This window comes from Sparus aurata, chromosome 15, assembly GCF_900880675.1.
Source record: "Sparus aurata chromosome 15, fSpaAur1.1, whole genome shotgun sequence".
In the NCBI taxonomy this organism is placed as follows: Eukaryota; Metazoa; Chordata; class Actinopteri; order Spariformes; family Sparidae; genus Sparus; species Sparus aurata.
In genome coordinates, this window is record NC_044201.1 from 15645467 (window position 1) to 15670411 (window position 24945).

The window sequence follows — 24945 nt, forward strand, 5'->3', positions numbered from 1 at the left end:
GTGATTCCACTACACACCAGGCCAGCCATTATGAGGCTGTTGCCATGGCCACTCCTTTTTTTTTCTGTGTGTGTGTGTGTGTGTGTGTGTGTGTTTGTGTGTGTGTGTGTGTGTCTGTGTGTGTGTGTGTCTGTGTGTGTGCTGGTACCATCTGCTGTCCAAGTGACAGTACTTTAATAGGGGTCAAGATGCACAGCTCACAACGGAGTGTCATTAATGGGACAGACACCTCTTGCACTCATTGTATTAGAAAATCAGGGAAATTACACAAATCCAATTCATCAGAGAACAACAACGAGCTCCCTCAAAGAGCCCGAGCCCTTTACATGTTTTATATTTACATATTTAATACACAAAGCTACTTACTGACAGAAACAGGGTTTATTTTCACACTTGAGTTATAATGTTTCACACATGGCTGACAATCGGGTCGAGTGATTTATAGATATTTCCGTACAATGCACACATGATAGTATTGAACGGATCAGTGTGCCCTCAGCATCAGGGCAGGTGGTGTGTAGATCATGAAATGACCATCTAGTTAATGAAATGAAGCTGCATCGTGCTCTTCTTCCAGAGTGAAATCACATTACACACTCCTCAGAAGCCGTAATAACATTGCGTACTATGGTGCAGTGGTTTTGGTAATTGTCTTACAAAGAGGAGTTGTTGTTTGAATCCCTGTAGGTGCATCCGGCCTCCTTGAACACGACTCAAGTCCTTAATTGCTTTCCCAAACTACTGTGCCAGCAATGGAAAAGCATAGCTGCATCTTCATGAGATGAAAATGAAATCAATACAGGCTCACCACAGAGGTCTAAAGATATCTTTTGTGTATTCGCATGCAGTGATACAGCTTTGTATTTAAGCAGAAGCATTTAGCTGACTCATTCTGAGGGACTTACAGTAACTGCAGCAGCATAATGAGCTCAAAACCCATTAAACATCACAAGCAGCTGTTAATAAAGATCAAAAAGGGTCCAAATGAGACTGCCCAGATGAATATTCTGCTTATATTTCAGATTGAATTTCTGCTGAAACTTGTTGTCAGAAAAAAAGCATGGAAGAAACCATTGTGGTCCCACATACCATGACCACACCACCTCATTTCCTTGTCTTCATCGATTCACATTGAGCATATGTCTCAAGATACCTATAGTCTGTCATATGGAAACTTTACACCAGGCAGACCGCTCAGATTCTTATATCACATAATGATCCCCACACTCTCCCTTGATACAGCATCTATGTGAGTACAGTATCTGTTAACGTGTAACATCAATTTCACATATGAAGACAACAGCAAACCTTGAAGAAAGAGACAATTTGAAAGATGTACTATTTAAGAATCCTGCATCAAAATGTCTAAAAATGAATAGACCTTTGTTATATATTTTGCTGAGTTGTGTGCTTATGTTAAAACAAATGTTAAAACCCAGAGAAATCCATGAGTTTACTCAGGATACAGTGCGTCTCATTTGGTTACCGTTGCTGCTTCAAGGATAGGGAACTCAGAGAACAACACTTAACACAACATGAATAAAACTTTACAACATTACCTCGCCTGTGCACATTTGTGCCTGACTCATATCATCAATTGCATTTTTTTATTGGTGTGTTCACCACCAGCTAAGTGAGTCTTGACCCCAGAATCATTCCTGTTTATTAACTCCAAATATCCAGAATACTTACTGTACATTAGCTGATAACGGAGGTCAGCTCCACGGATTGCTGCTGCAGTCAGGACAATAAATGGGAATGAAGATAAATCCACTTTTTAATCCCAAAAGTAATCTGTGAATTTCCCTCCATTGTTTTGAATTGAGATACATGGTTTCAGACAGATGATTATCTGTTAAATGCCTTAGACTACCAAAACAATGAATATTATTGCTAATGACAATTTCATCCGGCTGAATTCAGCATGTGTTTTTAATATAACAGCAGGCCCCAAGCAGCATGATTTAATAATTCTATAAGTATACACATAAATATAAACTGACCAGTGAGGAATTCAGCTCTTCTTCTTCTTCTGCTAATTAAAAGGCCTTCATTTCTATATAAACTCTATGGTTCTTTTGCAATTTCTGACTTTGCTTCAGTCATGAACTGAAGGACACACCTTTGTTTCAGTCCAGCTGATACAACTGAGACAAACTAAGTCAGCCCAAGACAGCAGGTACAGACGTAACAGTGGTGATGTTTGGTTTTCTGCTGCTTGATGAAAGTTACTGGAGCTCCAGAGAAGCCCCTGCTGTCCTCTCTGCAGCCCAGTGAGCTCCAGTGTTTTCTGCTCCATGCAGAGACATTGATTGGAGAGCGATTGCTGTGTTAGTGACTTGTTGTCTACCCAGAGGCTGCAGTAATGCATCACTCCACACCGTGTAGTCACAGAGAGATCCCTCAGAGTAACACAGCCTTCAACCTCGGGCACACTTGAGACCTGGGAGGTGAACGGTCCCACAGCGCTTGACCAAGAGTCACTCTGCTGCTCTTACAATAGTCTGCAGCACTTAGTCATTGCAGATGTGAATTGTGAAACGTTTATTTATCCGTATTATGGTGTTTAAGGCTGCAGCACAGCAGTGGAATGGTTCATACTTTAGACACAGACCCTGCTGCCTCCACACTGGCAGGAGTTCATGTGCTGCTGGACACCTTCTTAAATTATACTTGTTTAAAAAACATGTTGCATGAATCCACTTAAGTAAATATATTAATCTCATTTTTACATGTGAAATTATTTCACAATAAAATTAAGAAATAAATTAATGTTTTAATGAAGCAGCAAATGAACACCGTGTTTCTCAAAACCGGTGACTGTACCTTTAAAATGCACCATTGCACATTTAATGATAATTGCTAATAATTTTTCCCCTGCAGAGTGTTAATGAGATGACTGACCTGCTGTTAAATTATGCTCTTAAATTTCCTGTAGATGCTGCGCTGCCTGCTGCTGCTGCGGAAGCAGCGGGGCAGTGTGTAGTGAAGCAGTGAACCTCCTCCCCCCGGTCAACCAGCCAGTCAGCCCAGCAGCAGCCAGTGGAGCCGCACACAGCAGCCCGTCTATGGGACACTGAGGACTTCATCTGGCTGCCCGGAGCTGCGCACACAGGACGCACACTGGTTTATTCATCCATCGCCTTTCATTTATTTTATCGACTGTGAATTTTTATTTTTATTTATTTTTTTAATACGTCGTTCGAAGGAACTTTTCTGAAGCCTGATTTCATTCAGAAACTTTCACTTATGGTTCGCGAATATGGGGTCAAGTTGTGGTTTCTCTCGGGGAAACATCGTTGTGGTGCTGCTGCTGCTGCTGCTGCTGGACGGTAAGCTTTTATTATCAGCTTGATTGTTACACTCAAGCTGAGGAGACGCGACACTGAGATGGAGGCAATTAAAAAAGATATATATATTGAAGTAAACCTATGTTCCCACTTAAAAAGAAAAAATATTAAAGCAAGAGTAAAAATGAAATGGGCTAAAAATAGTCTGAATGTAAAACAAAAGAGGAAAATGAGTAATTGTGTTTGCTTTTCTTCTCTGTTTCCTATTAAGACATCCTCCTATTAATCAGCATCAGTTTTTGTTTAAAGCATCTTAATCTTCTTTTCTCCTGACAGTCAGAAAGCCAGTGACTTGTGGTCTGAGCACAGCGGGAGCTAAGAGATGTTTGGCTCAGGATACACTTTAAATCCACAATATTTCTGTTTCCCTGCAAAACTGACAATCATGTGGGAAAATAAAGATGAAGAGAAGAGAAAAATGAAGAGAAATGCAGAGAGGAAAGATTTCACAGAGCCAGTGGACCTGAAGTCTAGATGGCGACTGATTAATACACATGAAATTGGCTGCTCATGTGTACAGCTAAATTGTTTTTTTCTGTGCTAAATTGCTTTTTTTTTGGCAGCTGAGTGAGTTTGAAAGTTTTTTCCAAGAAGTATCTGAGCACAATGCCAGGACTGTTTCACTCTGCAGAAAGTGATACTTGCATTGTGCGCTGGTTGTTATGTGTGGTATGGCACACTGGAACCTAGAGTCAAAATGAATACAGCCATATATCATAATATTATAATCCCATTCACAATCCCACGGCCCAACTGTACCAACACTGTCCCCACATGCAGTCTATATTTAAAGTGTCTCTCATAGCTCAGGAGTGTGCAAATCTCAGTGTGCAGCAAGTATGTCAGATGTGATGCTCGGACAGATATAGGCCGTTGTTTGGAATTCCTGAATTTGTTTCTTGGACTTACAACCAGTCCTAACAGAGGTTATTATCAGTGCTTTCATCAGGGACGTGGAGTGTAAAAGAAAGATTAACATCACAATGTTTTAGTGGAATTGAGATGTGAGAAATGTGTTTATTTTCATGCCTGAAAAAGTGGGCTTACAGTATCGTAAACTACAGCCCTGCGTAATCGCCCGAGGGAGCAGTTTCCTGCAGCGTTGTTGGAATGATTAATGAAATTTTTAAGGTGTATGTAATGTTCTCTGGTTATTTGTCATGGTGGCAGACAGTGCAGAGGCTGAGAGATTCACATCACACTCCACAGCCTACATACACGTACATCTCAGCTCTGCTCCGTTCTCCACGGATTGTCACCGAAGCAGGCATTTCTCCTGATATTTATAGACGAAAGCAGTTGGTCCAGTTCGTTTTCATGTGTCAAGGACGTGATGGTAATTAAACGGGTGCTGAAATCTACACCCTACGCCCTTCACCTGCCTGTTTGTTGCAACAAAAGACCTACACTGGTTCAGGGAGGAGAAGCAGCGAGCCGCGGGCAGGTGTGCGGCAGCTGCTCCTATCTCTGGGCAAACACTGGCTGTTTGTTTTCTTTAGAAAAATATCGCCTGTTATACAAGTGCACACGCCGTTCAGATTTCAGGGTCGGGCATTAACTGCTGACACATCAGATTGATTTTTCTTGTGTATGTTCAGGCTGATGATTTTGACTCGTATTTGGAGCTTCAGACATATTAACAAACCATTTCCTCCATTACACAAAAGTTATTAAATCACCAAATTAGCTTTATTAATCATGTTGGGGTGCACTTTCTGAACTCTCAGCTGAGTTTTTATCACCACACAAGTCGTTTGATAATTGAAACGTGCTTTATTCGTTTGGATCGTAGAAAACAAAAGATGCCACAGCAAGTGTTTTGGCAATTCCCATCATCACCGTTCCAGGTTACAGGTTACTGATTAGTTTAGTGTTTCTTGCTGAGGTAATCAAACAAAGGAAATTGACAATCACGGTTCACTATAAGAGTAATCAGCATTTTTAAATGTGGCTGCACCTACGAGTGGAGTTAAGAAGAAGAAGTTAAGCAGTTCAAGGGATAAATTAGAGTGAATTTGATGGCTGGGATGCTACTTTGTTTCAGATGATGGAGTCGGTTGCAGTTTGGATATAAAAATGTTTTCTTGCAGTCATGTTCATGTCCAAAACACTGAAATATTTTGTGGCTTTGGTAAGATTTGAAATTTTGAGCATTTTGGAACTACTTTAGATGTTTTTGAACAAAGGCTGGCCGGCTCATTAAAGACATGATGAAGGCTCCTGGACTAGTAAAAAAACAGTATCTGTGACTGAACGTGGTGAAAGCCTTTGTTTGAATTAACCAAATCCTTTTAACGGGCACTTCTGTGTAATCCATCACTTCTCAACAAATAGTCACAGATGTTTTCACATAAAAGCATCGACCCGTTTATCTCCCACCCTGACCTTGCTACTGTAGCTTTGACCCTGCTTCGCCCTCTGACCTTTGAAACCTTAACGAAGTAGTCATCTCCAGGGATGACCCCGACATCCCAGAGGACATCATCTTTTGCTGCTCCTCCTTCTCCTTGCATTAGATCGGCCATTTTCATCAGCATCCTTTGCTTTTGAGAAGGACCAGACCAATAAATCTCATTTGTTACATGCTGCTATTTGATTTAGCTCCTGATTACATTATATGATTTAGTAAAGCTTCTGTCTTGTGATGCCGTGGGAAGCATTGTAAATCTTGTCAGTTCTCTTCTCGTGCTGTCACTGCGTCTCTTTTAGTGTAATTGGAAAACATCATGAAACAAGTTGTTTGCAGTAGAGTTTCTCTCTTATATTAAATTGTGTAAACAGCGTCGCTTCTCTTTGAAAACTTAAAGGTGCAATATGTAAAAATTGGTTACCTTTTGAATTCATATGCCAAACAAATAGGAGGTAATTAGCTCCGAAAGTTAGCTCAGGTAGCCGTACAGCTAACGGTCAAGCCTGGGAGCTTAAAGTGGTGTCATTAAAAATAAAATGCTAAAATATCACCATAAAACAATGCATAGACGTCTTTGATGTAACAGCAACACTCAACAGCACTTCACATCGTGTTGATATGTTTAGTTAAGCGTTATTCCTACATATTGCACCATTGAATTCTCACTGGTTCGTCTTGTTTTTGGTGTTTAGTTATTACAAGTTCATTGATTTTTAAAAGGCGTGTGACACATGTTTCACCATGTGATTTCAATCCACAACCATCTGGCCTCATTTTTCCTCCACCAATCTCGCCCCCATCCTCCATGTCCCTAAAAGGACAATAGGCTATAACTACTAAGAAAATCCCCTCAAAATCTAGCTTTTACATTAAAATAATTCAATGACCAACAGTAAACATGCAGTCAGCCACTTATGCAGCAGTTTGGACGGTCAGTAAAAAGTTGCATCATCCCTCCAAGTGTTATCAGGAGGATGTGATGCAGCAGTTTCATCCTTTCAGAATTTTACATTTTCACTTTAACTTTGACTTTATAGCTCCTCCTTTTGCCAGATTTTGCAATTTCCAATCACCAAAATGCTGGCAAAAAATGCATCATCCCATTAAGCTTTTGGCCAAACTGGACCATTGGTTTTCTGAAATATCACGTCTGATGGAGGCACACCACCCGCTTCATAATAACTTCCATCGCTGAGAGTCTCAGTCCCAGCCTCATACTCTGGACTGTTGCTTCTGCTGCTGCTGCCGTTGCATGGATGCTGCTCCTACCTGTCAAAGCTCTCTGTCTGATCCTCTAGTCAGTTCAGGGTCACACTTCCCTCTCATGCACGGGTAGAATCTAATTTGCTGTGGTGAAAGGACAAGGAGACATTGATTGAAATTTCGCCCTCTGGGCATTTAGTCCTCTCGTTTCACATGGGTCTTGACAAGTTATTTTCCAGTTGCCTAGCGGTGCACGCTGTGTCTGACCCATCATTTACAACAATGAATGAAACAAAGAACAGGCTCAGCTCATTTAGATCCACATGGCCGTGTAATGCTGAAGAACTGGATGTGGGTGAATGTGTGTATTATTTTTAAAAGAGGTTTAAAGGTGTTAAGCGTACCAGTTTTAAACATGACGATTTAGCCTCATTTGTAAATTAATACTAATTACTGTGAAAAATTGCAGAGATGAAATTGTCAGATTTTCTCAAAATTGATACCTCATTTTAACCCCGGCTGATTCTTATCAAACAGAGAATGGTGGTGCTCCCCCTCTCCTCCACCAGCCCCACCCTGGCATCACTCTGTGTCCATTTGTTTGATCCTTCACTTTACTGAAGTGGGCAAACACGTTGGAAATCATTTTTCCACCGGCCTTTCGCTTCTACCACCACCACCTGCCAGTTCCAGAAACTCTAAGCACTTCGCTTTCCATTTGTGCTGAAAGATCAGCGTCTTCCAGTCTCTGCCATAAAGCAACGTCCCTCCCTTTGTTTCCATAATGTGCTACATCAGATTCACTGTTACACCTGATCTGGTTAGACAGTGTAACAAGCAGGCAGGAGCTAATAGTTGCATGTCAGCAGTGCTCTCATTTGTAGCTCTGAATAACTCAGAATTGACTGTGTAAAGATGTAAGGAATGCTACACTGCTACACAACTTAAATTCAATGGAATAGCATGTATTTCCTCACCATTTGCATTAAGAGTCATCTTGACACAACAACAAAACAGAACAATGGAGTGCTGCAGGGATGATGAATGCTTGTTGGCTAACCTGGATATTAGCATCACCCCTCCTTTGGCAAAAAGCCAATGGGATTTTTACATCAGATTTTAGATTATTATATAAATAAACTCTGTGGCAAACACAAAAATAATGATATGTCACATTTTCTTCACAGATGAACACTACTTTTAGGATTTTTGAAGCCTAAATGAAGTCGCTGGAAGTAAAAAGCTAAAGTTAGGCTGTATACGAACTACACTGGGATCGTTGGATTGAGGTGTCATCAACACATTGTCGTTACTTACTATAAACTAAAAGTTGTAAAGTCAGCCTGTAAAGACGGTGAGTGAGTAGATGAGTCTCTGTGTTCAAACTCTGTAGTCCCATTTAGCCACTTGTTGTCAAGTGCCCTTTTTGAGACATGTTAACACTTTATAATTCAAACATGGGGTTATTACTGGCATATTTTATGTCATAGAACAAAAGTGAAAATGTCTTCAGGTTATGTTCACCACAGACCTTGGAAAAACTTTGACTTTGAGACAAGAGAACAAGGGAGTGAATTCTGGTAATTCTAATGGTTCTGTCTTTTGATCCAGCAGCATCATAAGGTCAACATTTTAATTTGTCTAACATTTATAGCAACAGACACCTCTGCCTGGGCTGTACACTGTGTGCATAAGTAGCCTAGCTACAGTTTAGCTTCACAGATCAGCTAGCATGAGTATAGATGGGACTGTCTTTCTTGGCAAAGTTTGTACAGATTTTTATTTGAAGCAAATGTAAGATAAGACATTTTAAATGTGAGTGTTGGTCAGCAAGCCCTTGATTCTCATTGAAGTATTTATGCAAATAAAAATGATGTAACTGTAGGCTTTTTGCCACCGACAGCTAATGTCCTTGATCTGTGTACTTGCAGTGAATCTGATTTCTTTTTACCACTGCTGTAATGAGCACAGAGATGTTTTGTCAAAGCAGTCTAATGACTGCAGCATCAAACTCAGTCTGCAGCTGTATGATGTACCACACGTTCAATTTTTGATGCCACTGTCATTCCCACAGGATTTCCTAAACTGAATTTGTACTCGCAGCTAATCCCTGAGGAGATGTTCTATTAGATTTCTTGATGACTGATGAACACGGTTCATTGGATCTCAGCTCTTGTATTCTCTGAGGGCTAATTGGATTACAGAATGGGGTAATTGATTATTATGTTACGGTATGCATCACGGTAAACTGAGTAATCTACCTGGAGCCTGACTACCTCCTCCGAACCGAAATCAGATATCATGTTACTCTGATGAAAAGTTGGATGGCTGTGTGTCATCATAACAGGAAATGACTTTCCTTCATTGTTTAGAGATTGAAAGCATCACAATCAGCGCTATATTAGATCCAGGTCCTGGATCCAGTATGATGTGACGAAGCAATCATGCATACTGGCACAGGAAACCAGGAGGGAGAGATTTCACAACATTATGATCAATAATAGCTTTCATAAGTGGAATTATGGCTCAATGTGCAGCTTTTTAGTTAATTGAATCTTTGAAGAGAACCATTCCCATAACTGTTATATCTTTGGAGGCAGAGTAATCATGATCAGCCTCAGAGTGATTATGATATTTATTGTATTTATATCACCAGGATATAACTGGGTGAAACGCTCCATAATGCCCTGGCTCCAGCTGCTATGTAAAAGATGATAGATTATTTGAAAGTGTGTATATTGATGGGCTAAATTGTGAAGTTAGCTGTGAAATTAAACCAGTAGATGTAATAATTCTATGGCCAAGCAGCTGAGGGCCAAATTATTGTGCAACAGAAATCATTGCACACAAATGCAGCCATCGGCCTTTCTGCTCGTCTGTCTCATCAGTGGAAAACAATCAGCATCACTGTTGATTAGAACGGTTATTGATTGGTCTGCTGCGAGATACACTGCCTGTCGAATGGGTCGTTACCCGGGACAGATGCAGCGCATGTTGACCTTGGGAGAGAAAGGGTACCGGGCTGAGCTCTCACCGCAGGAGATCCAGTCTACAAGAAAGATTAGTGAGAGAATGAATCGTATAACAGCCGGGTCGGGTCACTTTTTTTTTCTGCCATGCTGTTGACAAGGATGCTCAGCGAGGACGTCTGGGTGGGAGACCCACGTTTTGTTTCACTCAGAGGGAGATTCACAGAGGTAGATTAGTAAGTCTGTGGGTTGGACTCGCACATGAGCTCATAGCTGGTAAATCTATCAGCCGAAGCACGCATTGAGCTAATTGAGTTCCTGTCTTTGTCTGGGACGACGGAAAGGGCATCCTACCCTATCAGCCCCGACCAGTCCTAGACACGCTGTGGTCTGTGGCTGGCTGAGCGCGTGGTTTCAGATTTTGTGATGAGCTTGTGTCCTTTTTGTCCTTCCACTCTTAAAATATAAGACGAAGCAGACACAAGGCCATAATTAACCGGAGGAAACTGCAATCATCAAGGGCTACCAGGAAGAGTGTGTAGATGAGCGAGAGGGCTTTCCAGTGATGCTGTGTTTTTCACCAAACAAGCGACATATGAGTGCAATTTCACTATCCACTCAGCAGTACATGATATCTATTGTAAACACGGATTGCTACAAGAGTCCTCCTGTTCAAACACGGACTTTGTTTGCAAAATTACTTACCCCTGCTTTTGAAGAAATGACTGTGTGTGGCAGCTGAGCATCAGTTTTATTGGTGTTTGAAGGCTGTAAAAGGTCTGCTTATGATGGTTATGTTTACACACTTTGAGTTACGGGAGGTCATGGCTGTTTGAGAAACAGCTTATTGTCCACGTTTATAACAAAATATGAGAACAATATCTTTCACTCTAAGCCGAGAGCTGAAATCAAACCTCTGCTGCAGCTTTTATTGTTTAAATCATTATCTTTGCACGGTCATAACAGGTTGACCGTCATTATTATCTGTATATCCTTGTGCATCATTTATGGTAGTTAATGAGTCATGCTTTTGGAAAATCTTCATCATGGCTTCACAGACCAAATATGCCATTTGCTAAGAGAGGGCTGCGTGATCCATTCAATTAATTAGTTTTGATATAAACTGCTTGCTTTCTGTTGGCTTCGGTCCTAGAAAGAAATTGAATTTTGAATGATATAAGCAAATTGTGTTGCAGGAGGTCCAGCCACCGTGGCTTCGAGCCAAGTCCAGCATTGGTAAATGTGCTCGGCTCCCACTGGTTAACACGTCGGAGCCTCTAGTTTTATTTGTGGAGCTGCTGTCATCTGCTGTGTTTGATTCACGATGGTGTCATGTGTAAGATATCTGTAGATTAAATTAATTCCCTTTATTTCTCTATTAAAGGGATGTAGCAAGTAGGAGTCTTTTTCTAGCTTGTTGAATATACAAATGAATCCAGCATCTTTAGCATATTTTCAAATCAGTGCAGACATTAGTCTAATAATGTATTATGACAGTGATTAAGCTGCAGTTTTCCTCTCTTTGTGCCCGTGTCAGTAGGAGAACAGCTCCCTCTAATGGCTGCTTTAAGCACACAGAGGGACACCTACACTGAGAGCGTGAACATGTTATACTTTACAGTCTGTATTTTCTCACATTAAAACCATCATACCATGTGTTATTTTGTGCATTCAGCTTCTATAACTTAGTGTTATATTTCCTCCAGGAAGTGTTTTTCTATAACATTTAACAGGTGTAACACCATGTTTTACTTTTATAGTAAAACTATAAATCCACGTTGAGCCATTTTGTTTCCGCCCTTCCATTATTATATTAGAATGTTTCAGGGCCAGATTGGCTTTTCATCAGCATCATTGAATAAATAGTCTGAATAAATGTGTCTACAACCTCAGATTCAGTACATACAGCACACCAAGTCAGGTTCAGTAATGTCAGTAGATTTTACTCTGAACACACTTCGCCCACATAAAAACTTTAGATTCTTTGTATTTCATTTGGTTAAGTTGTTCTTCCAAGCTTTTGTTTATGATATTTTATGTTTTTATTGTATCGTTTGAAACAAAAAGATAACTGTTTAAAAAGATCTATCCGTAAGAACAGCAGTTTGAGAGAAGCACAACATGAAACCCATTTGGAGTGTCATCTGACAACATAAACTGAAGAGAAGAGATCTCACCGTCTTCAGCGAATGAAGCCTCACAACATTTTTCAAGCATAGTCATGCCAGTTTAACGATAGATTCAGGAAATGGAAACTCATCCCTAAAATGTGACTCATGAAACTGACTCCCTCCATCCCTGCAGGATTAACAAACAAGTGTCCTGCTGTTTGTTTTTGTCCCTGGAACACTTTTAATAAAAAGGCCCGCAGCCTCCCTGAGTGTATCTCCATCCTTCAGGAAGGACGGCCACATTTTATCCATCAGCTCGGCCTCCTGTCATCCGACCCCCGCAAAATTAAATCAATGTCTGAAACCAGAGCCGAGGCCTCAACTGCACCAACAGAAATAGAAAATCTAGTTTTGCTGTCTGCTAATGACATTAGTGCGTTCCCTAAATGGTCGCCTACCGTCGTCAAAGAGGAGCATAGCAGGGATATAATTACAGGAGGAACACTCACATCTCCATTTTCCTGTAAAAGACACAGCCTGCTATAGCTCTTTATGGATTACCCCAACACACATGCACACATGCACGCCCCGCACTCCTCTCTGGCAGGTAATGATTCATTTCTCTGCCATATCATGTTATCCCTTGTAATTAAACTTCTCAAGGTGAACACAAGGAGAATCGGAAACCACATGTTATTGACCGTATGAGAAATTCATTAAAAGAGCTGCATAAGTGTCATTTGAGCCCTCCTTTCAATTTCCGCTAACGGGGGAGATGAAAGACGTATCAGAAGAGGAAGAAAAAACTGAACCTGTCATATTCCATGTATGTGTTAATTTCCATTCAGTGACCAGACAGCATTGTCAGAGGGGTATTGTCCCCACAGTTAAATATCAGGAAAGAGATGTCTGATAGCTGCTGTTTTCATGCTCTGTATTAAGACAGCGTCTCACAGCAGGGCTTATTTTTCAGTTATCACAAGATTGACCTTAAAGGGAATATAACCAAATCCCCCGCTTGACTCACTTGGCTGCCTGTATTTATAGGTAACATATTGTAGGAAATGAGTTTTCCATTTTACCATCTTTTATAAATACTGTGAAGGTTTCAAAATACTCAATCCACAGAGAAATGCACACAGCCCTTATTCAGAAACTGTGCCTTCAAACAAACCCTGCATCTTCTATCATGTTGTGATGTCTCCACCATGCAACACGCTACCAGTATTGACATGGTCACAAATATGCTGCTTAGACCTGTGAGGGCTGACCAATCAGAGCAGACTGAGCTACTCAGGAGGAAGACCTAAAGAGACAGGCAGCATTCAGACTGGGTGAAAAGAGGGGCTGCAGCAATGGACAGCATGAGCAACATGACATGTTGTTTGAAAATTAAAGCGTGTAAACATTTTCTGGAAGAAACCTAAAATATAACTGTTTACCCTAAAATGAGCATGACAAGGGGCAATATGTAAGTATCTTTGTTGAAATAACTTATGATAAGTTATGATGTCTGTGTATTGTGTTGCAAAGATATATATTTAGGTAAGTGTGCTAACCAGCTAGCCCTGGGTGCCAAGCTCCCAGTCTAAACAGCTAGCTGCATGGCTAAGTGAACTGATGAGCTAAGGGCAGCTGCATTTATCATTCTGGTGACATGCTGCAGGTTGCCAATATCTACATAATGCACCTTCAACATCTGGTTAATTTATGTCTTGTTCCTGCAGGAGCAACAGGACTGTACTTCCCTCAGAATGAGTACATCGAGACTGTGTACGTTGGCCAGCCGGCAGGGACGCCGATCCTCCAGGTCCACGCCATGCTGGACAGCAACTCTGAGCGGCCACATTTCTACCTTTGCTGGACGAGCAATCTCAGACGTCCACCCTACAGCTCCTGGTTCAGCCTGGACATCCACACTGGGATACTGTCCTTAAATAAAACCCTGGAGGAGAGCGACTTCACATTGCAATGTGAGTTGGATAAGAGTTTTGATGGCAATGTATAATCCAATATCAATGCCAGGTATCCTCTGCACATGAGAGTAAATTAGTTCCTTGCCGTTTATGCTCTGAGCATACAAATGAGCTTTCTGCCTTCAGGATGATAATGTAATTGCATACAGGCCAAAAAAAAAAGAGCTCAGTCAACAAAAAGAGCACTGTCTGAGATTAAAATGTATCTTGTTTTGGTTTTGGCTGTGTGTCTCCTCAGATCAAAAGTCATGGTCTGTGAAGAAGTTGTTCCTGCAAGCCCTGGTGTTACAAGACTTCACCAAGAAGTCCCAGTGCAGCGGTAGAAACCCCATTCGGATCACCCTCGACTTCGTCAACGCCACGATGCCTCAGTGTGCTCAGACAGATATGAAGGAACTATGCTTCCCGCACAGAGACACGTCCAACCCTCACATCATGGAGAACAGGTTCCCCGGGGCTCTACGACAACTCAGACGTCTCACCAGACTCAACGTGTGCCCCAACTACACCATCTCCTACAATGTGGAATCTGGTAGGACACATTCAAGAGGGACTTTGTAACCTTTGGAAGACAAAATAAAACATTCTTCCTCTGTTGTATAACTCAAAATACTCAGTGACCTTGCTGATAGTGTGACTTTTTTCAACTTGTGCTGTTATTACGCTAGTTTAGCATTTAAGCTAAATGCTATTATGTCATTGCCATCGCTTGTACAATGGCTCTGTATCATTCTTACGGTGGCTGTAGACACATACACACCTTAGTTTTCTTGTTATTGTTGTCTACAGAAACCCCAGCACCATTTGCTGTCAATGAGAACACCACAGAGCTGGTGGTGACTGCTCCGTTGGATCGCGAGGAGAGTGAACGCTACAGACTCCTGCTGGTTTGCAGCGTCCGTACAGAAACGGTCATCACCAAGGTGGAAACGTCACTGGATGTTTTTGTCAACGACGAGGACGATAATTCGCCGTACATGAATGGAACGGACACAGCAGATATTATTATCAGCTTCAATCGGACGATGGTGAGAAGACTTCAACTGCTCGCATCAGTTTGATAGACACAGTGTTGGCTAATTTTATCATCATCTTACGTTAGGATTCAAATTTTCCGTTTCTTTTTTCCAGGGTGGCTCTTTTGGCAATTTGTTCGTCTTTGACAGGGATCTAACCCCCATCTTTCCCATAGCCCAGAGCCACAACAGGTATGATGGGACCTTGCTCAATAGTGACCCTTGGATAAAGAACACATTTGATATTAAAGACACCTTCAGTGAAAAGAAAGCTGCTCGTGGAGGCATTCGAGAGACAGTCCACAACTATAGTAAGTAATCCATGGGCTACTGAAACTGATCTGTTTTCATGAGCGCTGGAGTTCCTAAGACACATTCTCATGTTTCCCTCTGGATCTTAGAGCTTGTTCTGAAGAGGAACCTGTACGTGACTGAGAATCGCACCCTGCAGCTGGACTACTTGGTCAATGACACCACTTACCCCGGCCTGGAGGGAACAGTGGTGCTGCACTTCAACGTCACCATCTTACCCATCCACATTCAGTTCTCCAACGTCACACATATGTTCACACTGACACGCAGAGCGTCTGTTTATGCACAGGTAATCATGAATACTTACCACAGAAATATATAAAAATAGAAAGTAGAATATATTTTAAAAATGTCGAAGAGGTGGTGTGGCATGTTATTGGCCTGTAACAAAAAGGCGCCTAACTTCTAAATGGATTCAAATCATGTGAGCAAACCACTTAAGTGTTTGTGAGATTTGTGTGTGTGTGATTGCATGAAGGCGTGGATTCAGGTAAATGGTTTCCATACTTAAAAAAGCAATGCAGAGACATTGCAAGATAATTTATTCAGGATGCTGTAAGTGTTGTCATGATTGAATAAAGTAGGAAGGGATACCAGGAAATGTATTTTCTCTTTTACTGCATGAGCAGGGGGAGAAGAGACTGAACAAACACTCTATAAAAGTGATTACTGTACTCTATAAAGCTGTTTAATGCTCATTTTAATAAGAACATATTGCTTGCAGCAACTTTAAAGTGACATTCTTCTTGATATGTCACTTCCTTGCATCTTATTTTCATGTTTTGTTTGCTAATACGTTGATTTAGGCTTCTGGTAGGTATCATTTTTACACTCTGCACAAGTGTCACATGGTATGGAGGGGGAAATTAATGCCAACTTGTTTCTGATGTAAACGAAACAACAGCTACAAAAAGATTGTAAGCCAATGAAAGTGATGGTGTAAAAAATCCATAGTCCTGTTCTAAAGTTCAATCCAAATTGATGTGAGGCTTTAGCACTCACACAAATCAATGTCTTGAGTTAAAATTCCCTTTGTCTTTTGCATTTCAAGAATGTTTTCTTGCTGATCTGTCGCAGAGGGACAGTAACACAACAGGAACATTACTCACTAATAACAGCTGACTTGCAGCTTCCAGCTTCGATGATGATACAACTTTGGAAAATGCCAACTGGATTTGCCTCTGCCCAGGGCCGTATGCACAGTTAGGAAACAAATCCCAGTTATCAGATTAATGTTTCTCACTGCAGTACACGTGATCAACCAAAGCTATAAAGGACAACACATGACAATGACCTGACAGCATCATTTCCCAACAATTCGAGATAAACATTTTTTTATCAATTCACTCATAGGCTTTTTTAGTACATGCGGAAACAAACATCAGAAGCCCTCTGCTACACCTGTCGGTGTCACGTCAGCATTTCTCAAGATGGAAAAGCTTTTCTCCTGAGGTGCACACACAACACAATGCTGAAAGACACTAAAAGTTGAGAAAAGTCAACGGAGGGTAAACGTTTCCGAGTGTGTAGCTAGAGGTGCAACACGTCTCAACCTTTTGATGCCACATGTTATGCTCCAAAAAGAGGATGAAATTTAATTCTGAAATGTTTAACAGTGTTGATGTTATTCAATATATAGAAACCATAGTGCTGACTCACTCTTACATACTGAGAGACTGCCACCTGCTGGCTTAGTAACAACAAAAATAATAACTGTAATTCACCAGTCTGTTTCTCTGTAGTAAATGTTTTGCATTATGTCATCCTTCCACTTCAATTATCCTCCTGTCAATTAAATGTTCAACGCTCCGTCTCCTCTCAGGTTGGCAGAGTCTGTGTGGAAAACTGCCAGCAGTTCGATGGCTTCAGCGTCACATACCGGCTCGAGGTGCCAGATAAGAACGTGTCCGCTGACATGCAGTCCTGCTACACGGCCGTGAGCATTACCCAGGCCCCAGACGAGATGTGGGGACTGCTCTATGTGAATGACACGGAGGCGCTGCGCAGGCCCGAGTGTCAAGACCTGCAGTACCTTGTTGTGGCTCAGGAAGAGCCGACAAAACAGGAGGCCAGCACACAGATCCACATTATTCTAGATAGTGAAGGTGAGGCTGTCAGACAAGGTCCACATTACATTTCTCGAGGTTTTAAAAAGAAAGTTACATTAATTTTACACATCAGTTCGTTCAGTTTTCTCTGGATACAGTGATCGCTTGCTGCTATTGCAGAGACAGTTTGTGTTTAATTTCCTAACTGTCTTCTACACCTCCATAGCCACACATACACAGTCTTAGTTTTCCCTTTTCCCAAATGTCTTTTAAAAATATGTTGTTTTTGGCACTGTTGCGCAGCAAACAAGGCCAATCCGGTGAACCAGCAGTTCCTGTCCTGTGCTGTAAACAGACGGCGAGCAGACTGTGAGTCTGCCCGAGGCCTGGGGGCGACAACAGGGAGATGCCAGTGGAGGCAGGGCAGTGAGAAAGGTACATCTCATTTAATTATTACAAATATAAGCTGTATTTTGTTGAAATCATATAACAATTTAACATCCATGAAGTATGAGAGTAATTTATTGAGAACCAAGTGAGACCACGATCACGGAGGACATGTTGCAGGAACAAATTAAAGGATCACATCAGTATCTGCATCCTTATGAGAGACATGATTTTAGCGACAGGAAATGCTGAAAGTGTGGTCCTAATTTTGATAAGTCAAACCACAAACAACACCATGTGACTGCTAAAGAAATGTGTTTTTGTCTGATTTGCTCAGTCTTTAATCTCAGGCACACATCCAGACAAGAGAACCAGACTTCAGGCTTTGTTAGTCATCTACTGATGTTTCCTCCACTTAGGTTTTTCTTTCTGTTTATGTTCCAGGAATATCTGAAAAGTACTCGACCTGCTCCCCTGACCTTCGGACATGTCCAGATAGCTTTTGTGATGCAGTTGAAAGCAAAGATACGTCAATATGCCCGCAAGACTGTACAAGTAAGATACACTTGCATGCTTTTTTATTGCACAGATTTAGAGATGTGATGCATATAATTCTAACTATACGACGATTCTGGCTGTTACAATAACCATGTTCACTCTATCCGTCTCTGAAGAGGGGAGTGTAGTCGGAGGTCATGAACGAGGCTTGAGGAATGGGATCCAGGCCGGTTATGGAACCTGCTACTGCTACACTGAGAAATGCTTCTGTGAGAAGGAAGACATTGAGGGTGAGTTTATATAAATCAACTGTAATTAAGTCAAATAAGAGCTCCTCCTAAGAATTGACCGGACATGGTTTGCTGTCTTCTTGAAAAATGACATTGCCGTGCAACATGTTCTCCTGCAGAGGCGATATGTGACGACATGTGTAAGACCATCATCGCCACGGCTCTGCTCCTCTCCTTCATTGTCTCCATCCTCCTGTCCTCGTACTTCATCCATCGATACCACAAGAACTCGCCTAAGCCCCCGATCGCCTCTGCTGAGATGACTTTCCGAAGGCCAGCTCAGGCTTACCCCATCAGCTTCCCTGCTAACAACTTACGCCGGGGTTCACAGGATTCCATCGAGACTGACACCTTTAAAATACCCGTGAGCTGCCTCTTTCAGTCTGTGACAGACTTTTTTTCAGCAAAGTGTGTCGAACCACTTAAGAAATCAAAAAAATATTCATATGTTTTTCCAACAGGAGGATCCTAAGTGGGAGTTTCCTCGTAAAAACCTTGTACTTGGCAAGACTTTAGGAGAAGGAGAGTTTGGGAAAGTTGTTAAGGCCACAGCGTTCAGGCTGAAAGGAAAAGCTGGTTACACCACAGTGGCTGTGAAAATGCTTAAAGGTAAGACAAGCCAGACAGAAACCAGACGAGTTGGGTGAGTAATGCTGATATATGAGGAGTGAATGTCTGAAGAGACGAATGGTTTCATCATTATGATCCCCCCCTTTTCCTCCGTGACAGAAAACGCCTCCCACAGTGAGCTGCGAGACCTGCTGTCAGAATTCACTTTACTGAAGCAAGTCAACCATCCGCACGTCATAAAGATGTATGGAGCATGCAGCCAGGACGGTAAGACCTCGCTCCTCCTGCTATCCTCTCTCTCTCTCTCAGGGCATGTGTGTTGCACAAGGAGTCTTAAGTGCTGCATTTCTCTGAATAGGCCCTTTGTATCTGATCGTGGAGTATGCCAAGTATGGGTCACTCCGTAACTTCCTGCGAGAGAGTCGGAAAGTTGGCCCAAGCTACATGGGCAGGGACGCCAACCGAAACTCCAGCTACCTGGAGAACCCAGATGACAGGGCACTTACCATGGGTGACCTGATCTCCTTTGCATGGCAGATCTCCAGAGGCATGCAATACCTGGCTGAGATGAAGGTATCAGACAAACCAAAAAACATTTCTGTTTTCTTTTCTCGTGCAAAAATGTTGAGGTTGAAACAGTTGAAACAGATGAAGTCCCGAAACTTACAAATACTGAAAGAAAGCGAAATATGGGGGGAAAACTGAAGTGCTGTAAGAATCAAAATCAAAAATATTTTTTTCTTCACATAAAGACATATGAAAACCTCAAGAGCAATGTCGCTTTTGAGGAATCCTGACCCAGTCACTCATGATAATCCACAGAACTTGTTGTGAGCAGTTTCATAATGGAAATTATGCACAGAAGGAATCATGCATCTTCACCTGAGCTAGAGGCTCATGTCCAGCAAGCACATTAATGGCATCGTTGTCGACTGAGCTGTTACCTTAGCTAGCTCTGTTGGCTAGCCTCTCACCCATGAGCAGATGCTCACTTCTCTCTGAGCTGTGATGAGTGGTTGCAGTTCAGTAGAAAGAAGTAGTTCCTACATGAAACTGCTCACAACATGGTCTGCGGATTATCCTGAGTGACCAGGTCATGATTTCTGTAAAGAGGTGTTGTTGTGTTTTTTAAATATGTTGTGCCATGTAGTTCCACTCTGTTTAAACCAAGGCAGACAACTCTGTAGCCGATATCTCCAAAACTCGACAACTCACAAAACAGTCTAGATGGAAATATATTGTTTTGACTGTGGTGTGAAGTGTCCCTGTAATGAATGCAGCACTTTTTTTCCAATTTTCGTTGGAGGTGTGTTGTAGGAGTAGTTGAAATTTGAAGTGGAAGCTCTGAATCCACTTCAGGTGTTTGTGCTGTATGCAATTGAATTGTAATTGCGTTGCACTGAGAGGTTTTTAAATTAGAATTTTGGTCCAACAGCTTGTTCACAGGGACCTTGCCGCACGAAATGTCCTCGTAGCTGAAGGACGGAAGATGAAGATCTCAGACTTTGGCCTTTCCAGAGATGTGTATGAAGAGGACTCATATGTTAAGAGGAGCAAGGTAAAGAGATTACACATTTGGGTGTATTTCAAACAATCTTTCTAACAAAATCTAACAAGGTCTTCCTACGGTTTTCAGGGCCGCATACCTGTCAAATGGATGGCAATAGAGTCCTTGTTTGATCACATTTACACAACGCAAAGTGACGTGTGAGTACAATCATCATTCAAAGGAAACAGTTTGTTATGTTGGGAAATACAGTTAATTGTTTTCTTGCTAAGAATTAGATGAGTGGGCTGACATCACTCTAATATCTGTGTGATCAATAGGAAGCTACAATCAGCAGCTGGTCAGCTTATCTTAGCATGAAGACTGGGAACAGGGGGAAAGAGCTCACTTGACTTTGTGTAAAGATAACAAAATCTGTTTCCCAGCAACTTTGATGCTCACTTGTTAACATTCTAAGTCTTGTTTGTTGAATCTGTACACAAAATATGTGGTTTTATGGGAAACAAATGAGATATGATCTGTCAGTTAGTGAGCTATAGAGGTGGATCCTCTCATACAACTCTCAGCAAGAAAGCGAATACGGATAATTCTCCAAACTATTTCTTTAAGCAGTGACACAGATTATTCCACTGTCTATTTATGAAAATATGCTTATGAGCTCTTGTGTTTTCTTCCAGCTGGTCATTTGGTGTGCTGTTGTGGGAGATTGTGACACTGGGGGGAAATCCATACCCAGGTATCGCTCCCGAACGCCTCTTTAACCTGCTCAAGACCGGCTACAGGATGGAGAGACCGGAGAACTGCTCGGAGGAAATGTGAGCTCCTCTCTGTTACACTGAGTGCAATAACTCCCTTCCTCCACATTAAGAACACTCATTCGTCGAAAATTACTACTGAGGGGGATTAAATGATACTCATTTCACCCAATGTATAAAACTTTTCCCTCTGCAGGTACAACCTCATGCTCCGGTGCTGGAAACAAGAATCAGACAAGAGGCCGACGTTCTCAGACATCAGCAAAGAACTGGAAAAGATGATGGTGAAAAGTCGGGTATGGTGAAAGTTACACATTATAATAACTTATTCATATTCTTCCACAGGAAAGAAGTTAGGAGCAGCTATTAATCAGCCTCTTTCCCTGCATTACTGGTGCGATTTTGACAAAACTTCCGTGATGCATCATTGAAATCTGTGTTCTGCTTCCCACTCCATTTGGACGTCCGGCTGGCCCAAAGTCAGCAGTGTATCATTTCTGCTGGACGGCATGTACACTGCTTCACTGTATGATCTGTAACTCTTCCCAAGCGCTTTAGATACCATAATTAGCGTTAGGGGAGCAGTCCTAAAATGTGGCCTTGGGCAGCGTAATCACAGAGCGTACCAGTAAGCCTCCTGCTGTTGAAGTGAGGCTAAATATAGAGCATTTAAGGACAAGGGAATGCAGACATCCCAGAGTATCGAAGGCTCCCAATTCACAGGAGGTAGTGGGGCATGTCATTTGATGTAATGAGTGGAGAGAAAAGACATTTCCCCACACTGCACTGCGTGTGTCTGTCCTTTAGCATTAGCAGGCTTAGCGCGCTGCGACTCGTCTCTCCTCAGTAATCAGCCTAATCACACCTTCATCTGCTCTTGTCAGGATTACCTGGACCTGGCGGCGTCCACGCCAGCCGATGCCCTGCTGTACGACGACGCCCTCTCTGAAGAGGACACACCACTAGTGGACTGTAATAACGCCCCTCTCCCTCGAACCCTCCCCTCCACATGGATTGAAAACAAGCTCTATGGTAGAATCTCCCACGCATTTACTAGATTTTAGAAACAGGACACACAACACAAGCTCTCTTTTTTGGCAACTTGTGATTGGCTTTTTTCCGTAGTCGAGTGTGTGTGACTGTGATCTAGGCATGCCTTTCGCTGATTAATGCTGACATATCTCCCATTTCATCGTAAATGAGAGGCTCAGTGAACAAAAAAAAAAAAAAGATCTTGTGTCTTGACTGTTTTGTTTTTCTTTGGACCTGCTTCGAATGTACATGAATGCTGACCAAAAAACATTTGTAAATATTGAATATACCCTTCATTCTAATTTATTTGGCACTGCTCATACTCATGCTTCATCTGCATTTTATTTGTGGATAGTCCATTCTTCCAATCCATGACATCTCCATTGTCATCACTCCATTCTTTGTTTGCATTGGAAGAAACAGTGTGTAACATTTGAAACAGGTCCTTGCTTCATCAATCACTCACTGTTGTTTCTTAATTCCAGATTGTCTTAAATCTCCTGACTTTCTAATGTATATAAGCTATTAATCTATGATGATTTCACAATACTGAACAGAGAAACAGTAAGGCTTTTGAACGTAACTCTCAGGTGACGTTGATTAAAAGTAAAGAACATAATAGACTAGTTACTTGTTGTGTATCTACATTTCTGAAGCCATATGTCAAATATTAGGCGCATAAGCAACATATAGCCATAATACATTAAACTATATGATATTTAACTTACAAGCCATAACTTTACACCTCTGAGAGTCACATCAGAGACGGGCACTACAGAGTTTGATTTGAGAGCCTTACTGTCTGCACGCTGTTTACCTTTCACTGAGTGCAGAAAAATGATATGTTCTCGTTTTTAGGCATGTCATACCCCAACTGGCCAGAGAAGAGCCCGGTACCGCTCAACAGACATGATGCCACTAACCCAGTCTTTACAAGATATGCCAATGATAGTGTTTATGCAAACTGGATGGCTTTGCCTTCACCCGCAAAAGCTGTGGACAAGCTTGATAGCTAAAGACAAGCCAACACTGTAGAAAAGATGACTAATTGGTAGATGTGTATATTTCTAAAAGACTGTACATATACAATCTGATGCTCAAGTTGGTTCCCTTTCCTTTCTGTTGCACGGGTATTCAACGTTTTAAAACTGGGGTCATTTTGCTGCAAAAGCGGCAGGATCAGTATAGACCACGCTTCATTCAGCTCTTCAGTATGTTAATTATTACCTCACGGGTCATGTTGGCCAAGTTGTACCACTGCATGACTATTGTACCAGATTGTATGCCAGTGTCAATGTCTTTTAAGTGCCTGTACCGCTTCTACAATAGCCTCCAATTGTTAATGTGCGACTGTGAAGATCTTGTTCCAGCCCAGGAATTAAAGGGGACGTCTTTACCATCACCTGTTGTAGACAGCTGGGACTGAGAGGACAAAAGCAGAAATGCTGAACTTGTTCTGGAAATGTAAAGTTTCTACTTAAGAGGATTGTGCTCCTCAAACTGTCAAAGACCCATTTTGTGTTTCTCCCACAAAATGTTTCAAAACTGTTCTTGCCAAAGAAAAGTAACGCAGACATGTTCAGTGAACAGTTTTCATGCTTTTGTTCGTATTATTTTTTTTGTTTTGTTGTTTTTTTTTACATGAAAAATATCAACTAGCGAGTGCTACTCCAGTGTAAAGGACATGAGGCTTAATGTAGATTGTGACCATGTCCAGTGTCAGACTACAGTTCACTTTTTGATTCACTGTAATGGCAATCTTTGTGGAAAAAGTATGATTATGTAAACTAATGAGTGTTATCATTGCTACGTTGTTATTATTTGATTATGTTCCAATTAATAATAAACATTAAAAATGTGCAGTATGTCTGTTCACCTCATGTCTCTGAGAATAGATAGTACGCTTTTATCTGTTGTTGTTTTTTTACATTGTACAAGATCCAACTTATGTTTTGGTGGTTCACATAAATTAATATTTTTATAACATCACAATATAATGTTTGGCTTCAGTTCACTTTCATAAATGATTTGTTAGTCATACACTCCAGTTTTAAGAAATGTTTGCAATTAGATTATAATCAAAGATTTGCGGTAATGGCCTGGGAAGCGTTTGTCGACAAAAGCCATTTCACGTGTAAATATTCGATGTTGCGAAATAATGCAAATTTTGTGTGCCTTTTCCATTTCCACTTGAGTTTCAAGTCTAAGTTCCACTCTTGTTTGGACTGTTAGCACATATCTGATGTTGAGAAACTGATAAAGTTTTGAGTTTTAGAGGCAAAGATTTGTGTTTCAGTGTAATTTTGTTCTAACTGAAGCATAAGATTCAATAGCCAGTTTGCTTTGTTGTATATGAGAGAAAACTTTAGGCTGAGTTTTGCCTTAAGTAGACTGATGTTAGGACAAGTAGGCTGATGCTATGTTGTTTTGAGGATGTAGGATTCTTATATAGATTCAAATATACACTTCAAAACAGTATAACCGTCACCCCCTCATCTCTTCCATTATCAG

General features: G+C 41.4%; 1 protein-coding gene across 2 annotated transcripts; it reads left to right on the forward strand.

The window, feature by feature from the left end:
- The first annotated feature begins 2987 nt into the window (after positions 1–2987).
- ret (ret proto-oncogene receptor tyrosine kinase) lies at positions 2988–24299 on the forward strand. 2 transcript variants are annotated; one of them, XM_030441241.1, is made up of 20 exons: positions 2989–3332; positions 13771–14016; positions 14258–14551; positions 14809–15047; positions 15151–15346; positions 15437–15636; positions 17170–17452; positions 17699–17830; positions 18227–18337; positions 18457–18570; positions 18690–18934; positions 19032–19179; positions 19300–19407; positions 19499–19713; positions 20576–20698; positions 20777–20847; positions 21325–21462; positions 21599–21698; positions 22287–22434; positions 23293–24299. In XM_030441241.1, the coding sequence occupies exons 1-20, from the start codon at positions 3263–3265 to the stop codon at positions 23448–23450; spliced, it is 3339 nt and encodes a 1112-aa protein (XP_030297101.1). In that variant the 5' UTR covers positions 2989–3262; the 3' UTR covers positions 23451–24299. The 2 variants fall into 2 exon arrangements, with proteins under 2 accessions (XP_030297102.1, XP_030297101.1); XM_030441242.1 differs by having other exon boundaries at positions 2988–3332; positions 22287–23429.
- Positions 24300–24945: the final 646 nt, after the last annotated feature.

What these genes read in the sequence shown, in the direction of transcription:
- ret (XM_030441241.1), top strand. Translation starts at nt 3,263, where the DNA reads ATGGGGTCAAGTTGTGGTTTCTCTCGGGGAAACATCGTTGTGGTGCTG. An exon ending in TGAGAAGGAAGACATTGAGG is followed by an intron (nt 18,571 to 18,689) that starts GTGAGTTTATAT and finishes GTTCTCCTGCAG; the next exon opens with AGGCGATATGTGACGACATG. An exon ending in TACACAACGCAAAGTGACGT is followed by an intron (nt 20,848 to 21,324) that starts GTGAGTACAATC and finishes GTTTTCTTCCAG; the next exon opens with CTGGTCATTTGGTGTGCTGT.